The sequence below is a fragment of the Rattus norvegicus genome, chromosome 9 (genome assembly GCF_021556685.1).
Source record: "Rattus norvegicus strain SHRSP/BbbUtx chromosome 9, alternate assembly SHRSP_T2T, whole genome shotgun sequence".
Classification (NCBI taxonomy): Eukaryota; Metazoa; Chordata; class Mammalia; order Rodentia; family Muridae; genus Rattus; species Rattus norvegicus.
Window position 1 is genome coordinate 14,724,551 of NC_141542.1, and position 17,100 is coordinate 14,741,650.

A 17,100-nucleotide genomic window follows, 5' to 3' on the forward strand; every position below is an offset into this window, starting at 1 on the left:
AGCCATCAGGTAAATGAACATCAAAATAATATTCCCATCAGATACACCTGTTAGAATCGGTAAGATCAAAGACACAGTGACAGCCCATGCTGCCACATGTGAAGCAAGGGAAGCACTTCTTTGTCCCTGATGGGATTGCAAAAATTATACAGCCACTTTGGAAATCAATATGACAGATTCTCAGAAAATTGGGGACAGATCTACTTCAAGATGCAGGTATACCAATACTGGGCATATATTCAAAGGATACTCTACCAAACCACAATGACACTTGGTCAAGTATATTCATAGCAGTTTTATTCATAATAAGTAAGGAACTGGAAACAACCTACACGGAGCCATATTGGATTGAAAAGCTCTCAGGGAGAACTTTCCCTCGGGATGGAGACCCTCCAACTTCAATGACCAGGCCGAGACACCACAGGATGCAATCAGCAAGAGGATTTGATTTATTGTCGGGATACACAGGTACCTGTGGGCGCTTCAGTCGCTCGGGGGACTGGCGCGCCCACGGAACCAAGGATGGGCTTTTTTATAGGATTTTGGGGAGCAGAAGCAAGCATACAGAAGCAGATGCATGGTTACAGGGATATCATTGGTGGATTCTAATGTTTCCTAGCTACCTTCCTGAAACATAACGGCTGACTCGGCCCCCAAAGGGTTCAGCCCGGGGGCAAGTTTCCTAGCTACCTTCCTGAAACATAACGGCTGACTCGGCCCCCCAAGAGTTTAGCCCGGGGGCAAGTTTCCTAGCTACCTTCTTGAAACATAACAACTGACTCGGCCCCCCAAGAGTTTAGCCTGGGGGCAAGTTTCCTAGCTACCTTCTTGAAACATAACAACTGACTCGGCCCCCCACCAGGGTGTGGGACCTCTCCCGGGGCTTTTTCTTATTGTCAGGTGCTCAACCGCAGTCATCCTGTTGCCAGGCCTTCAACCAAACATCTCCTGCTTGGCAGCCGCTGTATACTCAGTGTTCTAACCTTTCCCTGAACCAGTTATCTTAAGTACAGCCTTGCAAAATGGCGTTACTGCTGCTAAGCTGGGGTCTTTCATTCCCCCATTTTTTTGCTAACTTTGAGTGAAATCTTTCACTCAACTTGGTCAAGAAATTTCTGTCTCTTGTTGTCTCAGCCTATGGTACTGCTGCGTCAGTACGAGGGTCTGAATGACTGAAAGTCTATCCCTCATGAACTGTACCAGCCTATTAAGGATGCAGGGTCCAAAAAGAAGAATTAGGAGAAGAATAAGTAGGGGTCCCATCAGGGTAGACAGGAGGGTAGCAAACCAAGGGGATCGGTTAAACCACCCCTCGAACCATCCCTGTTGGGAATCAAACAGTTTTTGTCTTTGGGCCAGGCGTTCTCGAAGCTTAGCCATATTATCTCTTACTATTCCAGTATGGTCTGCATAGAAACAGCACTCTTCTTTTAGAGCAGCACATAATCCACCCTCGCGGAGGAACAACATATCTAGCCCTCGTCTATTTTGGAGGACCACTTCAGACAACGATGTTAAGGACTTTTCTAATGCACTCACAGACTCTTCTATAGCTTTAAGATCTGCATTCATGGCTGCTTGTAACTGACGGAAATGGCCAGTTTCAATGAGTGCAGTGGTCCCGGTCCCTATACCCGCGGCCACTCCCCCCAAGGTGATTCCTCCTAGGAGTAAAGCTAAAGTCAGGGTGGCAGGCTCTCATCGAAAACGAGTCTGTTTCTCAAAAAACGAGGATATATACTCGGATTCATGGTAGGTGACTTTGGGCCAAATTTCTACTAATACACAATAGTCAGAGGATTGGTTGAGGACTGTGGCTGAGATACAGGGTGTTAGTCCGGTATTGCAGGCCCAGTATGTGCCTTTTGGTGCTGCCAGGAAGTAGTTCCCGATGGGAATCTTCTGAGTGGTGTTGCAGAGGGTCTGGTGTGTGTGGGGTACATTCCCCAAGCAGAGCCCTCGTCCCGAGACCTCGGGCAGAGTTAGTCTGTGGCTGGGGGTATTGGCACAACTGTCTGGGGCAGCAGTCAGGTTGGTGTAATTTCCAATGACTGCTACCCCTTCATAATAGGGCGGACCGGAAACGAGACACAACCAGCACTCCTGAGTCCTAAAAGGGTCTGAATAGTTGAGAGCCAGATATGCACCAGCCACCAAATTGAATAATCGATCCCCGGTGCCTGGCGATGGGGAGATCAAAATGGTGGAGCCCCCCGTTGTGGAGAAGGGGCTTGTGGGAGTACTACCAGGGGCCTGGGTGACCTTAGGCAATGACGGGGGTTGGGCTTGTGCCGGGAGCGAGGGAGGCTTCTGATCTGGTAGAACTGGGTTGGGTCCAATGGGTCGAGTGGCCAGGGGAGAGACTTGTCTATTTAGAGAGAACAGACCCACCGGATCAGTCCCTGTGACGTATAAGCGCAGGCCCCAAGATTTGGGCCCGTCCCAGGTCGCTCTTCTACCTGAGTCGGTGAAGTGGAGGACGAGGGGATTGCATTTCGCGTCCCGTTTACACAAGGTGTAAGGAGGCCGACCGTCTCGTTTCAGAGTTATCAGGTCCCAAGATGAGGATGGCTTCCAATACGCATCCCCAGTAGTCTCACATCCCCACTGGGCACAGTACCCACTCCCCGGCCCTCCGCACTGCCGGCTCACTCTGTGTCCAGGGCAAACGTAGATCTCTTTGCTGTGGGAAGCCGGACTGCAACCATAGTAGGTGGTTGAGGGATGCCAATTATGGGTAGTGCCAGGCTCCCACTTGTAGTCTATCACATCACAAAGGTCAAAGTATAAGGGAGGGAAGGCATCGGCCAGTGTCCCCCTTACGGAGGTAGCATTAGCCAGCCTTCCTGTCATGAGATTAGTGACTATCCAGGTAATGTTATAAATGTGGTGGGGGCTTATTCCCCCACTGACTCTAGGCCACAAAAGGACTAGGAGGAGCCACGTAGGAGTTTTAACTTTAAGGGGTTTGGAGTGCGCTGAACTCTCCATGTCTGGGGTGTAGTGTTGTGATTAGTCAATTCCTCAGACCGGACTGCCTTGACGTGTGATGCGTGGATCCAAGCCGCGACTCCATCTACCTTTAGGGCGGTCGGGGTAGTCAGGAGGACGGTGTAGGGTCCTTTCCACCGTGGCTCGAGATTCTTGGTCTGGTGTCTGCGCACCCACACGGTGTCTCCAATCTGGAACGGGTGTGGCACCACCGGATGCTCAAGCTCGTCCTGGTAAGCAGCGGCCAAAGGTCTCCAGACGTCTTTCTGCACAATCTGTAGGGCCTGTAAATGGGCCCTCAGAGAAGGGCTGTCAGTGAAATCAGCAATGTTTGAATCAAAGAAATGGACAAATGGGGGTGGTGCTCCATACATTATTTCAAAAGGAGTTAGACCATGGGGGCCCGGGGTATTCCGGGCCCGATAGAGAACTAGGGGAAGGAGGGCCACCCAATCCTTTGAGCCAGTTGCAAGCGTAAGTTTGGATAAAGTCTCCTTAATTGTTCTATTCATGCGTTCTACCTGACCTGAACTCTGGGGTCTATAGGCACAATGTAATTTCCAATCAATCCCCAGCAATTTGGCCACCAACTGACTTACGTGGGAGACGAAAGCGGGCCCGTTGTCCGACCCCAACGCTTGAGGCATGCCATACCTGGGAAAGATTTCCTCGAGGAGCTTCTTGGTGACCATTTTTGCAGTCTCGTGCTTTGTGGGGAAGGCTTCGACCCATCCTGAGAAGGTGTCTACAAACACTAGGAGATACTTGTATCCATACATACCTGGTTTAATTTCAGTAAAATCAATTTCCCAATGGATGCCGGGACGGTGTCTCCTAGGACGAACTCCTTGTCCAATCATGGTCCTTCCCGGGTTAACCTGAGCGCACGCTTTGCAACTCTCAGTCACCTTTTGTATCGCTTTGTCCCGATTCAAAAACCACAGATTTATCTCTTCCCGATCTAGTAAGGTTTTCATCTTCTTAAACCCCAAATGGGTTAATTTGTGTAAAAAAGAGATCAATTCAAAAGTCATTTTTATTGGCATAACTGTCTTTCCTTTGTAGACCCACTGTTTTAGTTGAGGGTGGTAGATGGCCCCCATTTTTTCTAGGAGCTCTATGTCCTCATGGGCATAAACCCAACTGGTTTGTCCCACTGGTGGGGGCGTGGGTTGGTCTGGGCTATTTAAGGGTAAGATTTGTTTGCTCATGGCCACTTCTCGCGCCGTGGCATCGGCCAGCCGGTTTCCTCGTGCCTCTGGGTTGTGCCCCTTCTGGTGTCCTGGACAATACATAATACTCAGTCTTTTGGGCAAGAATAGGGCTTCTAAGAGGGCCAGAATTTCAGCCTTATTTTTAATATCTTTACCCTCAGATGTGAGCAGTCCCCGCCTCCGGTAGATCTCCCCGTGGATGTGTGCCATGGCAAAGGCATAGCGGCTGTCTGTATATACATTTAGCCTCTTACCTTTTGCCATCTTGAGCGCCTGAGTCAAGGCGATGAGTTCAGCCCGTTGTGCGGAGGTACCAGCAGGCAGGGCTTTTGCCCAAATTACTTTGTCCTCCGTAGTGACCGCAGCTCCAGCCTTTCGCTGTCCCTCTGCCAAGAAGCTGCTGCCATCCGTGTACCATGTGTGGTCAGCATTCTGAAGAGGCTGGTCCGATAGGTCCGGCCTGGTTCCATGTACTTCTGCGAGGATTTGTAGGCAGTCATGTTGTTCTGCCTCCTCTGGTAGAGGAAGCAAGGTGGCAGGATTGAGGGCGACTACGGGCCTAAACTGAACCCGTTCTGCATCCAGTAACAAGGCTTGGTAGTGGGTCATGCAGGAATTAGAGAGCCAGCGGTCTGGGGGCTGCTTTACCAAGGCCTCCACTGCGTGGGGTGCTAGGATGGTGAGTGGCTGTCCCAAAGTCAATTTTCCAGCATCCTTGATCAGGACAGCAATAGCAGCCACCATCCTTAGGCACGGTGGCCAGCCGGAGGCCACAGGGTCCAATTTCTTAGACAGGTAGGCTACAGGGCGTTTCCAGGGTCCCAACCTTTGTGTTAGGACCCCTTTAGCATACCCCTGTTTCTCATCGATGAACAGTTCAAAAGGTTTGGTAATATCAGGGAGACCCAAGGCAGGGGAGGACAATAAGGCCTGTTTGATGTTTTCAAATGCTTTTTGCTGCTCTGGTCCCCACTGGAAGAGCACCCCCGGTTTAGTGAGGGGGTACAAAGGGGCTGCCATTTCAGCAAACCCAGGAATCCAGAGGCGGCAGAATCCTGCTGTCCCCAAGAACTCTCGTAGCTGTCGGCCATTCTTGGGGGCAGGGATGCCGGCCACAGTCTGTCTCCTGGCCGGGGTCAGCCATCGCTGTCCATCCCGTAGCTGGTAGCCTAAATAAGTAACCTGGGTCTGGCAAATTTGAGCCTTTTTGGCAGAGGCTCGGTAGCCCAATTGTCCCAAAGTCTGTAAGAGGGATTCAGTTCCCCGTTGGCATGCAGTTTCAGAAGTGGCCGCTAGGAGGAGGTCATCTACATATTGCAGGAGTATGAGGGTGGGATGCTGAACCCTAAAGTCAGCTAAGTCCCGATGTAAGGCCTCATCAAAGAGCGTTGGGCTGTTTTTAAACCCTTGAGGCAGTCTTGTCCAAGTTAATTGTCCTGAAAGCCCTACTTCAGGGTCTTTCCACTCAAAGGCAAATAAGGGTTGGCTTTTCGGGCTCAGCCGGAGGCAAAAGAAGGCATCTTTCAGGTCCAAAACCGTATACCAAGTATGTGTAGGGGGCAGTGTACTGAGCAAATTGTAAGGGTTTGGAACAGTCGGATGAATATCTTCTACCCTCTTGTTGACCTCTCTCAAGTCTTGTACTGGCCTATAATCTCCAGTGCCGGGTTTCTTTACAGGCAGAAGAGGCGTATTCCAAGGCGACCGGCAGGGAACTAGGATGCCTTGATCCAGAAGCCTCGTAATGTGAGGCCTTATGCCTTGATAAGCTTCATGTGACAGAGGGTATTGTTTTATGGAGACTGGAGTTGCAGTGGCCTTTAACTGTATAATTAAGGGGGGCTGTTGGAGCGCCAACCCCATCCCACCAGTCTCTGCCCAAGCCAGTGGAAAATTCGTGACCCAAGTGCCTATTTCTAGGGATTGTGGCTTGTCCTGTCCCGGTTCATATAGTCTATATTCATCCTCTAATTGTAGGGTTAGAACTTGAAGGGGAGTTCCGTGGGGGCCAGTTATTTGGGCCCCTCCTTCCTCAAAATGAATTTGTGCTTTTAGTTTGGTGAGCAGGTCACGGCCCAGCAGAGGGTACGGGCAGTCCGGAACATGTAAGAAGGAATGGGTCACCTTACCGGTAGCCAGCTGAACCCGGCGGTCCGTAGTCCATCGGTATTGTTTCTCACCAGTAGCTCCTTGTACCCAGGCCGTCCGGTCGCTGAGTTGTCCTGAAGCTTGAGTGAGGACTGAATGCTGGGCTCCTGTGTCTACCAGGAAAGTAACCGGCTGCCCCCCAACTTTAAGCGTTACCCTGGGCTCAGGGGGGGACTCCTGGCCCTGACCTCCCTAATCTTTATCTAGAGCCAAGAGGGAGGTTCGTGGTCGAGGCTTTCGGGGTCCGCCAGGCTTCTTGGGGCACTCTCTGGCCCAGTGCCCTTTCTCTTTGCAATAGCCACATTGATCTTTATCCAGCTTCAGCCCCTTTCGAGCTCCCCCCCATCTCCCTTCCTTTCTTGGCCCTGAACTATGGCGGCCAAGATTCGACTTAGTTCTTTGTTTCTTTTTTTATCTCTCTCTTCCCTCTCTCTGCGAACTCTATCTTCTTTTTCTTCTTGTGTCTCTCTCTTATTAAAAATCCTTTCAGCTTCTTTAAGTAAATCCTGTAATGTATAGCCCTGCAAATTTTCTAACCTCTGTAACTTAGTCCTGATATCTGGAGCAGCCTGCCAGATGAAGGACATAGAGACACTCGTCATTTGTCCTGGGTCATCTGGGTCATAGGGAGTGTACATACGGTAGGCCTCCTTAAGTCTCTCTAGAAAGGCGGAGGGAGTTTCCCCTGCTTCCTGTAATACCTGTTTTACCTGAGCCAAATTAGTAGGGCGTCGTGTAGCCCCTCGGAGACCCGCTAGAAGCAACTGGCGATAAAGGCGTAGGTGTCCCTTACCTTCGGCTGTATTAAAATCCCAGTTTGGTCTCTTAAGTGGGAATGCAGCATCAATTTCCTCAGGCAGCTGGGTGGGACGCCCATCATCTCCCAGAACATGCTTTCTGGCCTCTAGGAACACTCTTTGTTTTTCTTCTGAGGTTAAGAGAGCCTGTAAGAGCTGTTGGCAGTCATCCCAAGTAGGCTGGTGGGTAAGTAAAACAGATTCTATTAGGTCGGTGAGTGCCACCGGATCTTTGGAGAAAGAAGGGTTGTGTTGTTTCCAATTGTAAATGTCAGCTGCTGAAAACGGCCAGTATTGGGTCTGGCCACCGGTTCCCTGTCTAAGTGGAAAAGCCTGGGAGGTTGTATCTGGCATCACCTCGCGCTTATTGCGCAATCTCCCTGCGACAGGGGAGAAACCCTTATCAGACTGTGGCCCGGCAACTGATCTGGCCGGCAGCTCTGCCTCCTCCGTTTCAGCCAGGCCTGTAGGTAAATGATATGGGGGAGGAGGATCTTCAGAGAGAAGATCTATGAGAGGGGAGTTTGAGTCTGCCGGGAGGACAGGTTTCTTAGAAGGCTCTGATTTAATTAGAGTGGGGTAGAGAGAGGAAGACGGGGCCAGCAAACCGGGCGGGGCCGAGGGGACAAGCTGGGGGTTGAGGGGAGGCCAATTCGGGTCCACGAAGGGTTCCGCCCAGGGGGGGGGGGGTATAAGGCGAGACTCTCCCAAGTGATAATATAAGGAACCTGGTCAGGATGTCCGTGGACGACCCGATCTTTAACCTGTAAAATAATGATCTTATTAAATGTGCCATTCACTGGCCATCCGGCTCCGAAGGTGGGCCACTCGGATGTGCAGAGAGTCTGCCATTTTCCTTTTTTAACCTCGACGGACTGGTTGTGTGCCCGGTCGTGGACGTCTTTCCAATGATCAAGAGTGAGACTTAGGGGCGTTGTTAGGGACTGTCCCATGTTAGTTCTAAGGAAGATTAGAACACAGAGAAAACAAACAACACCAACAGTCAAACAAACAACAGACAGGCGTGCTGCACGGCTTTGGTACCAAACTGAAAGCAAAAAGTCAGATAGAGGTGGCAAAAGTCCGGGGCCCTCTGAAAGCCAAAAATACAGACAGAGGTGCCGTTAGTCCGGATCTTTCTCAGATGGAGGTGGCAAAGGTCCGGGGCCCTCTGAAAGCCAAAAATACAGACAGAGGTGCCGTTAGTCCGGATCTTTCTCCTCTAACCAGAGTCCCAGATTGGGGCCCGAAAAGTCGGGCCCCTAGCACCCTTGGAACGTCTTCCAGGGCTGCGGGGCGAGAAGTCCGAGCTCCTCAGCTCCTTCTTCGTCCCACCCAAATTCCAAACAACCTGGCTGAGCGCTCACAGAACAGACCTGGCTGAGCGCTCACAGAACCTGGCTGAGCGCTAACAGAACAGACTTGGCTGAGCGCCCACAGAACAGACCTGGCTGAGCGCTCACAGAACAGACAGAATAAGGTAGAACGAGACAAAATTAGACAGACAGACAGACGTCGGCCGGCTTACCTCCCAGTGGGTGGTCGGTGGTCCCTGGGTGGAGGATCTCCTTTCCCGGCCAACGCACCAAATGAAAAGCTCTCAGGGAGAACTTTCCCTCGGGATGGAGACCCTCCAACTTCAATGACCAGGCCGAGACACCACAGGATGCAATCAGCAAGAGGATTTGATTTATTGTCGGGATACACAGGTACCTGTGGGCGCTTCAGTCGCTCGGGGGACTGGCGCGCCCACGGAACCAAGGATGGGCTTTTTTATAGGATTTTGGGGAGCAGAAGCAAGCATACAGAAGCAGATGCATGGTTACAGGGATATCATTGGTGGATTCTAATGTTTCCTAGCTACCTTCCTGAAACATAACGGCTGACTCGGCCCCCCAAGAGTTTAGCCCGGGGGCAAGTTTCCTAGCTACCTTCTTGAAACATAACAACTGACTCGGCCCCCCAAGAGTTTAGCCTGGGGGCAAGTTTCCTAGCTACCTTCTTGAAACATAACAACTGACTCGGCCCCCCACCAGGGTGTGGGACCTCTCCCGGGGCTTTTTCTTATTGTCAGGTGCTCAACCGCAGTCATCCTGTTGCCAGGCCTTCAACCAAACATCTCCTGCTTGGCAGCCGCTGTATACTCAGTGTTCTAACCTTTCCCTGAACCAGTTATCTTAAGTACAGCCTTGCAAAATGGCGTTACTGCTGCTAAGCTGGGGTCTTTCAGGATTTGGGCCTAGCCGCTTTTTGACTGCATGGTTCAAAGTGACTCTGGGCTGTTTGGCCACAGAGACTCACCCCGAAGATGACTGCCATAAATCTTAAGATTGTTGGATAAAGCCTCTCCCATGAATTTACGGCACAGGGGTATAACATTCAAGGGATGCCTCAGCTCGAGCAGATACCAGTTATCTCCTCAGTCAACACCCAGTGTCTCCACCACCTGACCTCATCGCCTGACTTCTTTGCCTCCAGCTATCACTGCCTATACCCTCATCTCCCCCTCCTTCATATTTCACAAAGGTCACTCCCCCTACCTGAAAGCCTTAAAAGCTGCAATGTTCATCCCAATAAACGAGACCTTGACAACAGAACTTTTGCTTGGTCTCCTTCTTCTCTTCACCCCCATTTTGGCTCACAGGTAGAAAGCCTCTTCGGGACCCTGAATAACTGGGTCCCCGCTGGCGGGGACAACAACCTAGATTTCCTCCTCTAAAGAATGGATAAAGAAAACATGGTGCATTCTAGAATGGAGTATTACTCAGCTGGTAAAAATGATAATATCATGAAGTTTGCCAGCAAAAGGATGTAAGTAGAAAAGATTATCCTGACTGAGGTAGTCCAGATACAGAAAGGCAAACTTTGTATGTACTCACTTGTAAATGGATATTATCTGTACAGTAAAGGAAAACTATGCTATAATCCATAGACCCCCAAAAGCTAAGTAACATGGAGGGCGCAATGGGGGACAAGCAAATCTCACTGAGAAAGGGAAACCAAACAGGTGTCACAGGTGAATGGAGAGAGGGACTGGGTAGGAGAGGGGTGACCAGGAGGGATCATGTTTGGGGAGGAACAAGGGAGAGAGTTTTGGGAGTGACAGCTGGAATGAATGGGAAGGGCATACATCTCTGGGATGAGCTAGAAAGCTAGGACAATGGAAACATTCAGGAATCAATGAGGGTATATCGAGCCTGAATTGATCATCTCCTATAACTAGGGAAGACTTCCACTGGAGGTTCTGGGATATTAACCCTGCCACTAAATCTTCAACCTACAATTTATCTTGTCTAATAGATGTGCTGGGGTAAAGGTTGTAAAGAAATCATGGGAGTGGCCAATCAATGACTGGTCCAGCTTGAGACCCATGCAATGAGAGGGACTCCACCGCTGACACTGCCTGGAAGGTCACAAAACTGCCATGGCAGATGGATATCTACAGGAGGCCTGCCCTTTTCTGAAGAGAAACAGGGAAGAGCAGAAGGTGACGATAAGAGGGGAGGTGTAGGAAAAGAAGTAGGGGTAGGAGGGAAGGGAAACTGTAGTCAGGACAGACAAGAAATAATAAACAATGTATTGTTTGGAAAACAAACCTCCTCACCCTGTGAAGAGGCAAATTCTATTTGTCAAGAAATTGACTTACAATGACTTTTCACCATGGCATCAATCTCATCTCAAAATTTCTATTTATTGGGCTGGGGATTTAGCTCAGTGGTAGAGTGCTTACCTAGGAAGCGCAAGGCCCTGGGTTCGGTCCCCAGCTCCGAAAAAAAGAACAAAAAAAAATTTTCTATTTATTTGGTGTTGTGGTACACACTTGTATCCCAGCACTGAGGAAGTAGAGAAGTAGGACTCCAAAATTAAGACTAGTCTTTGGATATTTTCCTCATAGAATTTGTATTGCTGATGGACATAATGACAAAAATCAATGTGAGGATGTGATTTTAGTTGGCAGCTTGTGATCAAAGCCCATCATTTATGGAAGAGGGGCGGGAACTTAAACAGGAGGAAAGAGAAAACCTGGAGGGAAGCTGGACACTGACTTGTTCTTTATGACTTTCTTGGTTTTAGACTAGTACCTGGTTTATTGACAATTCTGCACACATGCAGGCACTGCCCAGAAGTGGACAGCTGCAGCTTTACAACCCCTTTCCAGGACAACCCTGGAAGATACCGGTGAAGGGAAATCTTCACAGTGGGCAGAACTTTGGGCAGTAAACATGGTACTACAGCTTGTTTGGAGGAAGAAATGGCCAGATGTAGGATTGTTCACTGACTCAGGGACTGGAGCCAATGGATTGGTTGGTCAGGGACTTGGAAAGGTCATAATTGGAAAATAAGTGAGAAAGACATCTGGGAAAGAAGTATGTGGATAGATTTCTCCAAATGGCCAAAGGGTGCTTCTACTAGGAGCCACAACAAACATTCCATTGAACTGAAGCGCAGTCTTCCCCCTGGTCATTTTGGGTTTCTAAGGCCTTTAAACCAACAAGCTAAGAAAGGAATAACAGTATTAGGAGGGAGTGAGAGAGATCCAGATTGCCATGGGGAAATGGGATTGCCTCTCCTCAATGGAGGTTAGAAGGGTTATGTCTGGATGCAGGAGATCCTTTAGGGTGTCGCTGAGTAGTATCTTGACCTGTGATTAAAGTCAATGGGAAACTACAAAAGCCTAATCCAAGCAGAATGACAAAGGGCACAGACCCATCAGGTCACTTCTCCAGGAAAAGAGCCAAGACCTGCTGAGGTGTTCTCGGAGGGTATTGAAAATACAGAATGGGTAGTAGAGGAAGGCAGTTATAAATATCACCTAAGACGATGTGTCCAGTTGTAGAAGTGAGGGTTTTAAGTGGTATGAATGCTTCTGTTTTAGTTTGTTAGGAAGACATTTATATAGATATTTACACTATCTTCTAGTTTCTTTAGCATCAATTAAGAGATTATCTATCAGTATTTAAGTTGAGATACTAAAAGGATGTTCCCTAGGGACATTAGTCTTCTAAATTTACAATGCTTTTGCGACTGTATGAGGGACAGTAATATCATGCTAGGTATATTTATGATCTGGTTATTGTTTAATTTGGACATAAAATATGATTTGTGTCCAAGTTGACAAGGGGTGAATTGTGATGACTATTCCTGGTTGTCATCCTGACTGCCTCTGGAATGAACTACAATCCAGAAATGGAGGGCATACCTGTGATCCAGATCTTGAGGCTAGAAGACACAGGTTTCTGACCCAGATCTTGACCTGGAGATCTTGAGGCATAGTGGCCATGAAAAGCTTAGGCCCAGGCAAGATGATATGCACCCTTAATCCCAGGAGATTGAGGCCAGCAGATCCCTGAGTTCGAGGTCAGCCTGGGATAAAGCAATTTCCAGATCCAGGTGTGGTGGACACACCTTTAATCTGGGCCACACGTGCTGGAGGCCTACATAAGGATATTGGAAGAAGGAAGACTCTTCCCCTGCTTGCATTTACTTGCCAACATGTCTGTTGGAACCTATCTCCTGCTTCTACAGGAGACCAGCTGAAACAACGAGCCTTGTGGACTGAGCAACTGCTAGATTTCTGGACTTCCTATTCACAGCTGCCCATTGTTAGATTAGTTGAACTGCAGACTGTGAAGGTCATTACATTAAATTCCCTTAATATACAGAGACATTCCATAAGTTCTGTGACTCCAGAGGACCCTGACTAACACACACACACACACACACACACACACACACACACACACACACACAACTCATGACTAACTTGAAATGGTGGAGTCGCCCATAGTAGGGTGGTATCTTTCACATCATTAATTCCACCAACTGAAAAATCATAAGCCCAGCTTCAGGCACTCAGCACATTAAACCTCTGTGATGTGATCCATGTTTTTGGGGAAATGGTTGGATGAGGAAAGCATTACTTTGAGTTGGTGAACCCAGATCTAGACAGTTAAATGCCATTAGTTCTTTATTATCTTTATACCCCAATCATTAGCTGTGAGTATAAAACATGAAGGAAAAGATTAGGAAGGGGTTAACTAGCAGGACTTGATGCCTATCTTTGTATTTTGAACTTTTGCTGTAGGGAAGAGGCTACCAAGCAGGACTCTATACCTAGGTTTAGGTGTTGGGACTTGGGATGTAGGGAAGGGGTGCTTAGCAGGAACTGAACCCCAAGCTGTATGTGCCTGTGTGCCTTTGGCTCTGTGGGAGAAAATACCATGTAGAACCAGACACAGCCATATATCGTATGAGGGTTTTGGTTACAGGGTGGGGGCCACCTAGGCTTGCATCTAGGTGCTTGTGTGAAGCGTTGATTGAATGAATGGGAAGCTATCCAGCAATAACCGAAGCAGCCTGAATGAGAGAGAGAGAGAGAGAGAGAGAGAGAGAGAGAGAGAGAGAGAGAGAGAAAGAGAGAGAGAGAGAACCTTTGTATCTTACAAGACCAGAAAAGTAGCCATGTGTGTGTGTGTGTGTGTGTGTGTGTGTGTGTGTGTATGTGTGTGTGTGTGTGTGTGTGCATGGAGCTTTGTATCTAGCATGACATAACAGCTTGCAATGACAGCACACTCACATCCATGTGAGAATCTAGGTATCTAAGAGTTAGGCTTTGAATACGCTTGGCCCAGGGAGTGGCACTATTAGGAAGTGTGGCCTTGTTGGGATAGGTGTGTCACTGTGGTGTGAGCTTTAAGAGCCTTATCCTAGCTGCCTGGAAGCCAGTATTCTAATGCAGCTCTCAGATAAAGATGTAGAACTCTCAGCTTCTCCTATACCTTCTCCTACAACTGGACAATGCCATGTTCCTTCCTTGATGATAATGGACTGAACCTCGGAACCTGTCAACCAGTCCCAACTAAATGTTCTTATAAGATTGGCCTTGGTCAAGGTGTCTGTTTGCAGCAGTAAAACCCTATCTAAGAAAGAAGTTGGTACCAGGGACTGCAGCATTGCTGTCATAGGCCTGACCATGCTTTTGTTTGGAAGAATATGGACTTTGGGTTTTGAATTTGGAAAAACAGTAGAATGGTTTAAATGGGGTTTAATGGGCTATCCTAGTAGGAATTTGGACTTAGTTACTGCGTAGGAACTGTGAGAACCTGGCTCAAGAGGTTTCAGTGGAAAATTTCAACATGTGGCCTAGAGATTGTTTTGGGGTCTTTTGGTGAAGAATGTGGCTACTTTTTTGCCCTTGTCTGAAAAGTCTGCCTTAGGCTAATGTAAAGAGATTCATATTAATTGCATTGACAAAGAAAATCTCAAAGAAATCCAGGAAAGGTTTTGTTCTCTGGTTAGGTCCCATAAAGAACATTTTGAACAAGTGTAGCAAGCTTAGAAAGGAAAATATAAAATATATGGTATTAAAGGGGCACCAGACAATAAAATGGAGCTGAATCCTGTGTTCAAGGAAATCAAATTGAATTAAGGGAGACCTTGGGACAAGATCCCATCTAGCTAAATTTAGGTCCAGGAACCTTAGTACAAGCCTTTCAACCCAGGAGGCAAGGACAAACAGATCTCTGAGTTCAAGGCCAGCCTAGAACAAGGCAAGTTCCAGATGAAGAAAAACTTAAGTCTAGGGTTGATGGACCACACCTTTAGTTCCAGTGCTTAGGAGAAAGGCATGCAGATCTCTGAGTACAAAGTCAGTCTATGGAGCAAGTTCCGGGACAGCCAACCTTAGGCAGTGAAGGAATTGGAAATCAGAGTTAGTGATAATGTGATAGAACAAGGGGGACATGTTCCAGCTCTTGCAAGCAGCAGAATGTGGCAGGTTTGTCCACATGGCTCTGCTTTAAGAGGCCAGACCTGAAGGGACTGCTGAAACAATTGATGCTGTTTTAGCTGCAGCTAAGTTAATGGTGATTATGAAGAGACCAGCATCACTGAGGCGAAATCTTCTGGGAAGTGTTTTCTGACAGAACAAAGAGGCTGTGTTCCTGAGATAGTCAAGGTCTTACCTCGTGCTGCAGCTTCTGTTATAGGGAAGTGTGTTGCTAGCAGGAGTTGACACAGCTGTGTGTGTGAAGGCATTAACTATAGGGGAAGGTACATATGGGAGGACCTGACTCCGAGCATACCATGTGATTGTATGTCTTTGGATATAGAAGAGGGTGCCAGGTCTGCCACACGCACAAGCACGTGATGCTCTGGATGTAGTGGAAGACAGAAATCAAACCTGACACTTGGCTAGTCCAAATATGCAACACTGTCACCGTTGCTTCCAGCCAGAGGGTATGTAGAGGGTTGTAACAGCTAGTTGGGTTCGGATAGAGTTATGTAGCATAAACTTGGATGTGTATGTTGGTCTTTTCCTGTAAGACAGAAGATCCTTAGCAGGAACTGAGAATCATATCTGAGTCAAATATCTGGTTGCGTTTTTACAGTGTAGCAGCCAATCATGCTCTGTCCAAAAGAGCAAGCTACGGAGCACCTCTGGGCCTCAGTTTCCTTCTCTGGGAGATGAAGATTACTGGCCAATTTTAGGGTCATGTTTGGGCAGGTCTTGGTTGAAATAGGTGGTGTTGACTACACCTGTCCAGGTGTCTCTGTCAGGCAGGCTGTGTGGAAAGGAAGGTGTTGAGTCTGTAAGCTTGGCCCTAAAGAGCTGACTTCTCTTTTCTCAGGTAACAGGCGGCAACATGCTCCCTCTAGTGGCTACAAAGCAAAATGTCCACTTTATACTCTTCTGGTCTCTTGGGCATCAACTCTGCCCTGGGAAATTCACATACTTAGAAGCAATGCCACAAGGTGGAGCCAAACATTCACTTCTGCTGTCTCTCCTGAGATTCCTTGATATGGTTACATTACTAAAGTCTCCTTTGCCCTGTCCCTGCATTCAGTAAAGTGCATCAGGACTGAAGACCACCTTAGTAGTCACTAACAAGCAGAGCAGCTATGGGCAAAGCAAAAAATGGCTAAGTGCTATTGTTGTAAAAGTATAAAAATAAAAAGTAGTATTGTTGTCTTTTACTCCGCTAGTTCTGCACCGCGGTGTCTCAAGATATCCACTAGATATCTTGGCAGAAACACATCCCAGCCACACACTTTCTTACACCCAAACCCTCACATAAAAGAACACACAACACATTAATCTTTGATGCAATTGGTAAGATATAATTGCCCACTTAAACATACAAAGCCCGGTACCATCTATCCCTTAGGAACATTGATAACAACCTGTAAATACACACACAGAGCAGAATCTTAACATCACCTGCCAAGGCTTCTCACCCTCTCCTCAATCCTGTGTCCCTTCTCTGATCCAGTCTCCTCCTCTTCCTTCAAACTTCTCTCCTGCCCATCTTTCCTTCTCCTCCAATGACAGGCCTCCTTCTATCCAGTACCTGCCCCTCAACTGTACTTTACAAATTCAATGGGGAGGTGGTTCTGGTGAAGTCACCAGAGTTCTGAGTATGTGACAAGGCAGCTGTCCTTGGGGCAGTGGAATTAGCATCAAAATAGAGAAAACTTAAGGGCAAACCACAACAAAGTGCCTCTTAGCTAGCTTCTTCTGTTAGGTTATTTGTACCCTAAAGGTCATAGCTCTTGAAGCCAATACAAATGCAGTAAACATCCAGTGGCAGAATGAATGTCGGGACATAGATGTGAGTGAAGATGTTTACACTCTTTCTTTCAAACCTTCTTCTTCAACTGTTTTAGTACAGAGAATCACCTACACTAAGTTATCTCATGTTCCCTCAAAGCCATTCTTAGGTTCCCTGTCTCTATCTCACACTGTCTTCCTCTTTCTTTCTGTCACATATTTTGGGATTGAGGGAAGCCTGTCTGGACATCTTCATGGTTCCTAACATGTAGGCAAGTGCTAAGTTTAGACAAGATTCCAAGAATGTATTTCTATTATCACTGTGTTCTAGGCTAGATAAACCCTAATCCTCCTCCAAAGTGAAGCAGGAAAAAACGCTATTCATTTCCCTACATTGCTG

General features: G+C 47.9%; 1 protein-coding gene and 1 pseudogene across 2 annotated transcripts; both read right to left on the reverse strand.

Annotated features, from left to right (window-relative positions):
* Positions 1 to 426: 426 nt before the first annotated feature.
* On the reverse strand, positions 427 to 3,068 carry LOC148003355 (MLV-related proviral Env polyprotein pseudogene; annotated as a pseudogene). The gene is made up of 2 exons (XR_015628978.1): positions 825 to 3,068; positions 427 to 690 (listed from the first exon to the last, which is right to left on the reverse strand). The product of XR_015628978.1 is annotated as an MLV-related proviral Env polyprotein pseudogene (transcript).
* A 301-nt stretch (positions 3,069 to 3,369) lies between these two features.
* Positions 3,370 to 8,002, reverse strand: LOC148003356 (uncharacterized). Its single transcript, XM_087569096.1, has 4 exons — positions 7,951 to 8,002; positions 7,147 to 7,614; positions 3,773 to 4,681; positions 3,370 to 3,446 (listed from the first exon to the last, which is right to left on the reverse strand). Exons 1-4 carry the CDS (start codon positions 8,000 to 8,002, stop codon positions 3,370 to 3,372), a joined length of 1,506 nt encoding a protein of 501 aa, XP_087425222.1.
* Positions 8,003 to 17,100: the final 9,098 nt, after the last annotated feature.